At 32.2% G+C, this 12,557-nt stretch overlaps 2 protein-coding genes across 3 annotated transcripts; both read right to left on the reverse strand.

Moving 5' to 3' along the window:
- Positions 1 to 3,447: 3,447 nt before the first annotated feature.
- On the reverse strand, positions 3,448 to 4,915 carry LOC120257924 (putative protein TPRXL). The gene is made up of 2 exons (XM_039265224.1): positions 4,624 to 4,915; positions 3,448 to 4,516 (listed from the first exon to the last, which is right to left on the reverse strand). The coding sequence occupies exons 1-2, from the start codon at positions 4,790 to 4,792 to the stop codon at positions 3,666 to 3,668; spliced, it is 1,020 nt and encodes a 339-aa protein (XP_039121158.1). The 5' UTR covers positions 4,793 to 4,915; the 3' UTR covers positions 3,448 to 3,665.
- Positions 4,916 to 6,318: 1,403 nt separating this feature from the next.
- Positions 6,319 to 9,128, reverse strand: LOC120257867. 2 transcript variants are annotated; one of them, XR_005535923.1, is made up of 2 exons: positions 7,764 to 9,054; positions 6,319 to 6,510 (listed from the first exon to the last, which is right to left on the reverse strand). XR_005535923.1 is itself a non-coding variant. In XM_039265152.1 (2 exons), the coding sequence occupies exons 1-2, from the start codon at positions 9,076 to 9,078 to the stop codon at positions 7,975 to 7,977; spliced, it is 1,029 nt and encodes a 342-aa protein (XP_039121086.1). In that variant the 5' UTR covers positions 9,079 to 9,128; the 3' UTR covers positions 6,319 to 7,974. The 2 variants fall into 2 exon arrangements, 1 of the variants encoding a protein (XP_039121086.1); XM_039265152.1 differs by adding an exon at positions 9,061 to 9,128 and having other exon boundaries at positions 6,319 to 8,985.
- Positions 9,129 to 12,557: the final 3,429 nt, after the last annotated feature.

Below are 12,557 nucleotides of genomic sequence, written 5' to 3' on the forward strand. Positions count from 1 at the left end.
TGAGCAAAAACTTACATCGAGAATTTTGTTGTTATTATTATTATTATTATTATTATTATTATTATTATTATTATTATTATTATTATTCTCTCTGAAAGTAAGGGGTCCCATTGGTTTATTAATTGATATTTTTTTTTAAAAACTTCATTTAAAACTTTCTTTATAAAATCAAATAATAACAACCACTATTGAATATATGAAAATAGTGAATGTCCATACTCATAATTGAATTATTGAGTGATAATACTATTATAGTACTATGCATACATGTAAAATAATATATAAATACTGAAACAGTGATGTTTATTCAATGTTCACGGTCCCAATGCGGGAAGATCTCGCTTTTTCTCTCCAATCGCATATAGATTTATTAACTCGCCATTTTAAAATATCTCGGACGCAGTAGAGCATGAGTGTAATCATCCCCACGTGACTCCTGCTAGGTTAATAAATTTTGTGGGCATTAAACTATCATGAATGGCTAGGCATCACCATACCTATTTTTCTATTCGCCTCGACACCTCTCATGGACAATATATATGTTTGTTAAATAAATAAATAAATAAATAAATAAACTATTTATGTAATTTTAAAAACATAATAAATCCTCCTTAAAAATAACACCAGAGCGCGAGAAATTATCTTTATTTTCAAAAACACTTTAGAATATATTTTTTAATGTGCAAAGAAGCTTCTTGAAATTAATTCATATTTGTTTTATCCTTAATGCTCTCCACAATTTTCAGCTTTATTCCCATCCACAAAATCATCTAGCACAAGTGTTGGAGGAAAAAAATCCCTTTAAGAGTAATTAAAAACTAGAAGATTGCAATTATTTTCCCCAATTTTCTCATTTTTTAAAATCATTAAAAAAATCACCAAAGTTTCAAGTGTCACTTATGGTGATGATACAAGGAATTGATTAATTAAGCAAATATATATATAGTTGATGGCAAAGCTATATTTTATAAAAAATAGAATTAATAATTGACAAGAAAATTCTAGTCCAAAATGATTTGATTGATGGAGGATGCAAACAATAACACTTGTCTTGGATGCCATCTTAGTTTGATGTGGTATCTTTATCAAAAGCATTAATATTGAAGGACTCTTTATCTCTTGATCTCGTTGTTTCATATTTGGCACAAAATTGGACAAAGTTTTGATCTCATCTAAAAAAATAGATTAAAATATATGATAAAAAGAAAGAACTTAAGTTATAAACAATTTGGATTACTTTTTTTAATTGATATTAAATAAGAGTGCATTGAGATTAATTAGAAAAAAAACTTGAAATTTGGCTATCGTTAAAAAAATAAATTAATACCAATAGAAGTTTCATTAAGTTATTTCTTAGTAAAAATACAACTTTAAAATTTGGTTGAATGAATTTTTTTTTATTATGAGTGTATTTACATAAATTATTATATTATTAACACTAATGTTTTATTGCCATCAAATTGTAAGCGTCAACCAATACTTGCTTAATATAGCGGCAAGGCATTTGGCCGTGCATGAGATTGTTCATGCATTGTTTATCTTTTTAGAATTGCATAATAAATCTTTATTATTTTGTGTTAACTCGTCCCATATAAGAAATCTTTACGAGTTTATTAAATCACCATAATAAGTATATTTTCGTATTGATTTGTCTTTATAATGGCGCTTATCGCTTGTAAAAAAAAAAAATTACACGTTTTGTCTTCAATTCATGATTATAGTTCACTTTACCATTCATTCACATTATTAATAGAGAAAAAAATATAATGAACATTTAAACATATCGATTGTATACTTTTATATTTCCATTCAACTCAATTGAGAGAAAGAATCCAAAATTGCCACAATGACTTGTTATTGATAATATAAAAACATTGATGTTGAAAGAACTGGTATCCAATGAAATGCATCATGCTTCACATTTTTCTTCTTTTTTTTTTTAAAGTATTTGAAATTTTTTTTATTGATGATAGAGTATGATTTCATGGAGTTTACTTAAATCATTTAATGATGCAATTATGGGATACGAAAAATATAATTACATTTTAATAAAATAATTGCTATTTATTGTCTCGTTTGATACATATATTTTAAATTTGAATAAAGAGACATACATAAAATTAATAAATTCACGATAAAGCATTTGAGTTCTAGCATTCTATGTCAAATCGTTGCGTTATAAATGTATGTTATAATGTAAGGTGGGAATATTTTATTTTGCCATTTTTATATGAAGAGTTTTGTCCTTTGTAAACTAAACTTTAATCATAAAATTTCATATTTAATTAATATTAATAATAAAGTAATTATTGGTATTAAAATTAACATAATAATTGATGGAAGATGACAAACAAGAGTACTTATCTAATAGCATATGATTAATTGATGTAATGTTATATAAATCATTCTATGAATAATATCATAGCAATGCACAGTGGTTGCCTTGTTGTACATGAGAAGCACCAATAATATAGGTGATCGGAGAAGAAGAAATAAATGCATATTAGAAAATAGAAAATCTTGGAAATATCATATGCATTAATTGGAACATTATTCACCTAAATATTGAAGCTAGCTAAGGCAATATATATATATATATATTATAGTGTTGGTCATCCCTCAAATGCCTTGGTCTTGTTTGTTTATCACTCTCTTCTATAAACAATATTTTCAATTTGCTCTCCATTTTAATCTTTGTGATATTATTGTGTCAATAAAATTTCTTATATTTATTGGGTTTTAAATAAAGTAGGCACACACACACACACACACACACACACATAGCACATTCCACTATTTTCACAAGCAAATAATTGAAATTGGAATAAATGTGAAGATATTTTTTTCATCTAAAATCTTAATATTACATACTCATCTTTATAGAATACACTATATTTTTGAGTCTAATATATACAAAAATTTGTTTATCCGTAATCATTTGATGATATAAAGATTTTAAGGAGGTATAGATTTTTTTTAGAAAAAAGAAAAAAAATCCAAACATTAATTTTATAATTTATTAACATTTTATACCTTTTCCAATTCAAACATCGAGGGGTTAAATATATGACTTATCCATATTTTTAAATAAAATATCCAAAGATAATATTAAAAAGAGAAGGAGAAACAAAATGATAACAAACAGATCATGCCATTAGAAATTGCCATCATTAATGAAGAAGCTACTAATGATGTGAAATACAAAGGACTAATTGATGAAGCACATCCCTAGTCAAGCTGTTCACAAAGGAGTCTTGGCGTGCCACATTCTCAAGTCTCAATATAGACCCACATGTAAAAGAAAACTACAAATCAATGCATGAATTGACTTCATTATATATGTCTTCATCTTCATCCCAATGTGTCGGCACAAAGATTAAAAACCAAAGCTTAAAAAATGCAGTCCGTTTATTAATTGTGAAGAATTCATAGTCACAACACAACTCCTTAATTTGGATTAAAATATTATTCCAAAGTCATAAAAAATATGTGAAATGAACTTCCAAGACAAACCAAAAGGTTCATTCATTCTAAACCATACAACTTAATACAGGTATCACTCTCAAGACAAAATGAATTAGAGAAAAAGTATGAATAAATATATATATATAAGAGAGAAAAGGTCCATGAATGAAGACATTAAAGTTTATTCACCAACCATTGAATCAGCCAAGGAAGGCGGCAGATAGGACTAGAACCATAAGACCAAAAGAGAAGCTAGAAACAGTCAAGGCATGAGAGGAAGAAGGTGGTGATGGTGGTGGAGGGGAAGATTGGTCATTTGAAGTACTTGATGGGCTTGGTGGAGTTGAAGATTGACTAGAGGGTGGTGGAGTCCCTGGAGTAGAAGAAGAAGATGGTGGTGATGAAGCAGGAGGATTTGAAGATGATGATGGAGAAGGTGAAGAAGATGTAGATGGAGATGGAGATGTGGATGAAGGTGGTGAAGGTGATGGAGATGAAGAAGGAGAAGCAGAAGGTGATGATGGAGTTGAAGAAGGAGAAGCAGAAGGTGATGATGGAGTTGGAGTTGGAGATGGAGATGATAATGAAGAAGGTGATGGTGATGGAGATGAAGTAATAGGTGATGGAGATGAAGATGGAGATGAAGAAGGGGTAGAAGAGGATGGAGATGGAGATGGTGATGAAGAAGGGGTAGAAGAGGATGGAGATGGAGGAGTAGTAGAAGGTGATGGAGATGGAGATGAAGGAGGAGGAGAAGGAGGTGAAGATGGAGATGGAGATGAAGAAGGAGGAGAAGGAGGAGAAGATGGAGATGGAGATGAAGGAGGAGAAATAGGTTTCTTGGGTCTTGGAGCAAGAACAACAACAATGAGCTTCTGGCCATTAGCACACTTGGTCGGAGAACCACCGATGAAGAAGAAAGGGCCTGAACGGTCAAGAACAAACACCGAGTCACCACCGTCCAGCTTCTTTATTGGATTACTCACGTTACAAGCATCATAATCCACCTTGTTCACCACCAACACTGAGTCTTCTTTCTTGTACTTGAACACTATATATATATATATATATATAATAACAATATATTAAACACAAAATAAAATTAAGCTATCAACATGCAAAGGGGAAAAGTTAAAAGATTAGCATGTATATGTATACCAAGTTTGTCATTGACTTGAAACCTCATCCTCCCAGCCCAGTTGTTGTACTTCTCTTTGGGGTTTTGAACCCAACCATCTCTCCCTCCAACGTAGAAGTCATAAGCCATTGAAGAACTCATCATCATCATCATCATCATCATCACTGCAAATACTATCACCTGATCCATCTTTGTTTCTCTCTTAAGATATCTGTGTGTATATATAGACACAGACACAGACACAGACACAGACACAGACAGAGAGAGAGAGAGAGCTACAAAGAAGAGAAGAACAGAGCAGAGCAGAGTGAGGAAGAAGGGGAGAAGAAACAGTGAATATATAGAAACGAGGGTCTAAGGTTACCGTTTGATTGAGGAGGTTACGTTACGGACTTCTAAAAGGAATGGACACGTGGATTAATATTATTGGTTAAACATTGTAATTAGCTCCTTGAAGTTTGTCCTCTGTAGACTCTGGTTGGCTGCATTGTAATGAACAGTTAGGAATGTTTTTGAGGCAATTAAAATTTGACACGTTTTCTTTTTTATTTTAATTTTATGGAATAAAAAATGTTCTCCGTCCCTAGATGTTTTTTTTTAAAAATTAATTAATAATACACGGTAACTCACTTTTTAGAATTTTTCACTTATTTCATCAATTTTAGAGTTTTTTTAGATGGTATGTCTAAAAAATTATCATAAACTATTTCTTCTAAACTTTATTTTACTAACTGAGGTTGGAGTAAAATGTATGTTGAAAAAAATCATAGTTTTTACATGAAAAATATTGAGATATATAATTGGTTTTAATGAAAAATATTTTACATTCTAATTGAAAAATAAATACTATTTTTTTAGTTTATATATATTATGTTTATAAAATATATAAATAATAATTATAATAAATTAATAAGAAGAGATGCATGCGTTTTAAGTAGGGAACAAGTACATGCCCATTGAGTAATTTCTATTATTTATTTATTTATTTATTTTTGGATAAGTTATGAGCTGTTTTGGGGTAAAATTGGAAGAATTCATTGAATATCCCTTTTCCCACAGAGCACGTTGTTCGCTAGTCAGTCTTCTTTTGTTTCCTTCCTCTCTTATTTTATGTTTGTCTAATCTAATGAATGTGAAATTTCATTGAGTTTTATAATTTATTTATTTTTATTTAAAAATAAAAACAACAAAAGGTAAAAGTAAATAAATATTTTTAAAACTTAATTGTTGGTTTCAGCAAATATGCACTTCCTTCAGATGTTTTTGTTTGAGATGAATTAAAAATAAAATAAATAAATAAATAAATGGGAGCATTGAGGTAACTTTGAATTAAAATTAAATTAAGCAACAAGAGCGACATATTATATATATATATATATATATCATCGGAAAAACAATCACCTAATTGATGGATTTGATGTAATTTGACACTAAATTGATCGGTAACAGCAATACATGTTCCAATAAACGTAAACACAAATTAAGATTATGAAATACCCTGTAGAGAACCAAGACATAGATATCAGAACATGAATTGTCCTGCTTAATTCCGGTAGCTAAACTTTCCAAAGCTTGCAAGTTTCTCATAAAATCAGAGCATGTAGGATTATCATGCTGATGTAGTACAACATTGAGAAGAATGAAATAACGAAGAGTAAATAGACCAAATAATGTGCACTGATGAATAAGAATTTCCATCAAACTCCAAGTAAATATTGACCGAACAAAGGAAATATCGGCATCATTCACTTTCTTAAAGTTAAGCTTGTTCAAATGCTACCATTGTGATTGAGACAGTCAATGGAATACTGACTTTGGATTACATACATGTTTTCGTTCACTCATTCTCAGATTCTCTCATGTCACAAAATTGAATGGGTTCACGGCCACTAAACATCTTACAGAACCTACAAAATAAGAATTAAAGAGTTATTTTGGTTAGTTTATTAACAATACTGATAAGCATATGGCAGCATGAAAAATGTGGTATATGCCAGTTTGCTCAAATATTTTGTCATAGGTAACACTGACATGTGCTGAGCTAGTTTTATGCACGCCTTCAATATCGGATTTTGGTAAATGGTTATGTCTTTCATGATAATTGGGAGCTAAGAAGGAAGCTGATGCCACTTTTGATTATTGCTCTAATTTTCTGAAAGTCAACTTGCCTGAATGATTTTCCCCAACTTGTAAATTTTTTTATGACAATCAGGAAGCAAGAAAATCAATGCCTAGGGACATTCTTAAAGACTGAAAGAAAAGAAGCCACAATTCAACAAGTGTTTGCAAATGGTCATTCCCTAGATTATCTACATGTTTACACAGAAAACTTTTATGGAAGGGCAAAGTTTAAAGACAGCAGAGGCATGACGGAATTTCATTTCAAACAGGTCAGTTGACGTCTGTTCAGCATTATACTTCTCTCGGTATTTATAGATTCATAGTTAACCATGTAAAGCTTGTAACAATTAAAGATATTTCAAAAGGAACTAGTCCAATATTCACCTGGTAAAACTTAAAGAGTCTACCTATTTTTCCTCTGCTACTTGTGTATCCCTATTGTTATTCTAACAACCTCTTTTGTGAATGTTACTTGCTAGTTTTCGGAAACTACCCGTTAGTATTATACATATGACAACACTAAACATCCAGGTATAGAAACAGACTAAAAAAATCCACTTCTCTTCAACTACTTCAGTCTTTCTTCTCACTGTTGTGTTCATTTCTCTGCTGATTTTTGTATCCTATTTACATAAAAGAGCTTGTTGATCCTGGAGGTTACGCCCTGCTAATTTTATCGTTCGTGTTCTCAGCAAATTATCCTTGAGGACAGTGACAAAATGCCTCAAGCTATCATTGTTTTCACCTTAAATTCATAATTCAACCAACAAATTCTCCCATCAGCATATAGATATGCCCAAGATTTTAATGACATACAATGCACAATAGCATAATAGGATTCACAAACAAATCAATGTGCAAGTCTTTAGTTGTCATGAGCTATCATCAGAACAGCCTAAGATGGTACGAGAACATTTATATTATGTAATACATATGACGTTCACAATGATCATAATCAGGAAGCAATAATTTGTGTAGTGCTTGCTAATTGATCAACCATGGAACACAAAGACATACATCTGAGAAACTAGTTGCATACCTGACCAAGGCTTTCAACAGCACGGAATAGGAATTTGACAAAATTAACAGGAAAATTTTCTCTTCCTCTTCAGAAATCGAGTAATTGGATTAAAACACAGTCTAATTCACATGTTTCACAATTGAAGGTAAAGGCTAAATCTTTCAACTTTATATAAATCAAAGTAAATGTACTGTTTAGTCTGCCCATTAGATGCTAATTAGATCTTTCATCAAGTCATATGTGATTCAAACCAATTAAACATGCCATCCGCCTGCAAACTGGTCATCTCATGATAGGCAAACGCAAGATTCAATTCCTCCTGAATGTGATCAAGCAATTCAAACTTCACCATTGAGGCATCCCTTTCCTTGAGAGCTTGCTTCCAACCAGTTGCCCGTCCATCCTTTATCATATAACCCTCCTCATTGATGAATCCTTTCTCACGAAACAACTCAAACAACTTCACAGACAAACTCTCATCCAACCCTGGAATCCGATCAAACAAAAGACTTGGTGTCAATGGAAACTCCAAGCACCTGACTTCACTAACTTGAACACCCTTTTTTCTCAAATCCTCCATATATTTCCCTATCAAATTCATCCTAACCCGGTCCTTAGGCATATGAACAAACATTGTTGGTGGGTACCCTGGTGAGACAGGCATTCTATCAAACACCCCTTCTGCAATCATAATCACAATGCCACTAAACTTCATCTCGCCCGCAAGAGCAGACACAAAGTACCCACCAGAGGAGGCTCCGAGAGCAACAACAGGAAGCTTCTCAAGCCTATGCTTTTCAATCCACCATTTGACGATCCATCTCACACTATCCTTCTCCTTCCCAAAAGACCAACATTTCCCCAAACTAGACACGGTCAACACCGCGAACTTCCTCTCCAGAGCCTGAAGAACAATGAGCCTCTCCTCAGGTAAACCGACGCAGTTAGGGCACTCAGGAGATCGATCCCAGAAGTTAGCAGCTCGGCCATTACATCCATGAGCGATAAAAATCGCAGCTTTGGGCGATTCCGGCACTTGCCATATCAAATCAGTGCCATTGATGGACTCCACCAAAGGTTGGAGCTTGACAGAGTTGTGAAGATCCTTCAATGGAGGTCTTCCGAGGTTGAATTGGGAGCTGGGTTTCAGTGAGCTCTTGCGAAAGAGCAGAACGAAGGTAGTGATAATGAAAGCAAGGAAAAGGATGGCGGTGATGCTGGGACGCAATTTGGTTGATCTCTGCACACGATTCGACATCATTGAGGAGATGGAAAGCTTGAGAGTTAAGAGATTGATGAGAAGAGATTGAATTACCTGCGATCTGCTTCTCATGAAGAACGATGCCTTTCTCTTTCTCTCTCTCTCTCTCCGTTTCAACTGTAATAAATTATTTTTTATTTTTTATTTTTTCATAAATATCCCTCTAAATTCTTAATAATAATTAAATTAACTTAGAAAATAAATTGAACCAAAGCTTGATTGGTGTCGGATGGGATCACGCCGGAAATATATACAACAATAATCGTTTTAAGCCCTTCATTTTATAGGTCTTGTTATTAATTTTTAAAATCTTAATTTTTTTTATTTTTTAATAATTTTAATTTCTTGTCGAAGAAATTATAACCTAGTTGCAATGGCGAAATTAGAAAAAAAAATAAAATAAAAAAGTACTTACTGAAGAACTAAAAGTAGGTTTTTTGGGTTCGTCTTAAAAAATTGAAAAAAATATATATATTCAAATTGATCTATGTTGTTGTAGTTGGAACTACCTGATTAAAAGAATATAGGAACAATAGGAATATAATCATAGTTTTTTTAAGAAAAACCAAATCAAGAAATCAAATAATAGATTTTTATAAATATTTTTTTAGAATATTACAGCCTAATTTATAAAAATCTAAGAGTCAAACAATAAATTTTATAAAAATTATTAAAAATTTATACTATATGAATTTGTTTGTAAAAAACCAAAAACTAAATAATAGATTTTCAAAAAAAAAAAAATAAAAAATTTTATACTATGTAGACTAATTTATAATTTATAAAATGTCAACGAATCAAATGGTAAATTATAAATATTTAAAATCTATTATTTTTTAGACTGTAGTTATTAATTTGTAAAAAAAAATATATTTTAAAAAATAAATATGAGAGTGAGTAAAAAGGGACAGGTGTTGCGTTCCCCTTTTAAGGAGAAAGATCTTTTCAATAGTTGAGTTGAGAGTTCTGCCAAATTCAAAGCCTACTAGACACAGTGATAGTAATGAGTTCACTATTGTTAGTTTATACTTGAAACCAAAATCTCCTATCGCCGAAATGTTGAGGGCGCATAGGCTGGATGTTCAATTCCTGTTCTCTATACACTCTAGTCGCATTTGTAAAAAATAAAATAATAATAATAATAACATTATCTTAAAATTAAAAACCTCACAAAAAATTATTTATTATAATAAATTAAGATATTAATTTTAAAATTTAGTAATTAATATTATATAGAGGAATTGCTCAAAAGGTCCAAGAAACACTACCATATGGCCAAAAAAATCCCTTGATTTTGCCAAATCTCATTAAAGTCCCTCATTTTTCACATAATTTCTATTAAGCCCAACGGATGGATAACACCGTTATCTCTCAAAGGAAAAAATGAGAAACTTCTCATAAAACCTAATAACCATCACATCAGTCCCCACTTCTTCTTCTTCTTCTTCTTCTTCTTCCGAGACAAGTGAAGGCTTTTCATCTTCCATTTGAGTTACAAGACCATCATCGCCGGAGTTGCACCCATTGCCGCGGGAGACCGGAGAGGAGAAGAAAGGCACTTTACTGGACCATCTCGCTGCTCCCGTGCCATCGTTACAAGCAGGTATGAAAGCCCTATGATTTCCATGGCCGAAATCGTTTGTGTTCTTAGGCAATGTTAGGTCAGTTATTTTTATTGTGCATTCTATGATGAAGCATGGAATCATTTGGTGAATGAAATATATTTCTTCGAAAACATGTGATCTTGAAATCATGTGCCCTAATTTGTGATGAAATGAACAAAATTGTATACATTTGTGTAAGAGAGTTAATTTCTGTCCAAAATACTTGCAGGTTGTTTGTTATAAATTACTGAATTCCAATCTTATTATGTTGTGTTTGCATAATTTTGTCAATATTCTGTGTTTGTAGAATTTTCTCAGTATATTCTGTATGTAGATTGTTAGTTATAAATCACTGATATCAAAACCAGTATACATTTGTGGTATGTATCTTATCAATTTGGTTATTGAAATTGTTTTATGTATGACAGTATTTTTAGCATTTAATGTTTATTTTTGTTCTTTATTGTTCATTCAAATGCAAGACTTAATATGTGGAATGAATATGGTTGTTTTATGCATCCGGTTTTATACAAACATGAATGTTATTCGAAATAATCACCCGAATATGTATGTATTGTTTGTGCAATCAGGAGGGTTATGGCTAGCCAGTCGGGAAATTTGGTGAATGGACGTTGCTACTTAGCACCACTCATGGACAGTATACGCCAATTGAAAGAGAAGATGACACGAAGACATTGGGAGTTACTCCGAGGGACGACATTTAGTCATCTTATGGATATTAAGCTAATAGCACAAGAGCGTACTGTATTGGATGCGTTGATGTAGGTTATTGATACACGAACCAAAACTTTCAATTTGGGAGACAGTTATTTACAATTCTGTCTTGAAGTTGTTTCAATGATACTTGGACTAAAATGTGACGGTGTCGCAATAGATTTCTCAAGGAAGATGGAACGTTGCACACTCGAGGAGGAGTTCTTAACGAAAGGAGTAGACCGAACAAGGGAGTGCTTAGTGAGGACTTTAATAAGTCTGGTTGGCAAGAAAGAAGGCAAGAAAGAAGAAAGTTTTGTAAAGCTTTTACTAGTATACATCATGGGATCCTTACCTTTTCCCACCACTTCATGTACATCTCCAGCATAATTAGCCTACTATGTGGAAGACCGCTCAACGCTAGATCAATATGCATGAGCTCAAGCCACCTACAGGTGGTTTATGGATGATTTGCCCAATGCAGCCGCCCGTGTAAAGGACATATGTTCTAGGAAGCAACCATGCATAGGGTATTTGCGAGGATGTACAGTTGCACTGACAATTTGGTTTTATGAAGTAACGGGGACTGGGAAGAAGATCCACTTTGGAAGAACACCAGGCATTCTCTGTCACAGTGAAGCCAGTATCAAGAAACAAGCATGTGTGAGTGCCTTGCTTGAGTCATTGGATGGAAAAGAGGTATGCAAATTAGAATCCATTGAGTATTTCCTTTTACTGTTCTCCTTTTTGTGTCATTCTGATTACTTTTACTCATAGTCCTTTTTGTGTCATTCTGATTACTTTTACTCATAGGTCGTTAGTATCCATATTTACCGATTCGTATCACATTTAACTGTTTCATATTCACGGTTCTTGTTTTTTATATCGATTTCAGTTTAGTATCTTATACATGTATTTAGTTTTTTGATTAGAATCCATTGAGTATTTCCTTTTACTGTTCTTCTTTTTGTGTCATTCTGATTACTTTTACTCATAGTCCTTTTTGTGTCATTCTGATTACTTTTACTCATAGGTCGTTAGTATCCATATTTACCGATTCGTATCACATTTAACTGTTTCATATTCACGGTTCTTGTTTTTTATATCGATTTCAGTTTAGTATCTTATACATGTATTTAGTTTTTTGATTAGATGTTCCGTTTTGAGAATAATGTGTATACGTCCATATTAATGTTTGTTGTTGTATTTGCTAGGTTTCCCTACTTATGCTAG

This window comes from Dioscorea cayenensis, chromosome 4, assembly GCF_009730915.1.
Source record: "Dioscorea cayenensis subsp. rotundata cultivar TDr96_F1 chromosome 4, TDr96_F1_v2_PseudoChromosome.rev07_lg8_w22 25.fasta, whole genome shotgun sequence".
Classification (NCBI taxonomy): Eukaryota; Viridiplantae; Streptophyta; class Magnoliopsida; order Dioscoreales; family Dioscoreaceae; genus Dioscorea; species Dioscorea cayenensis.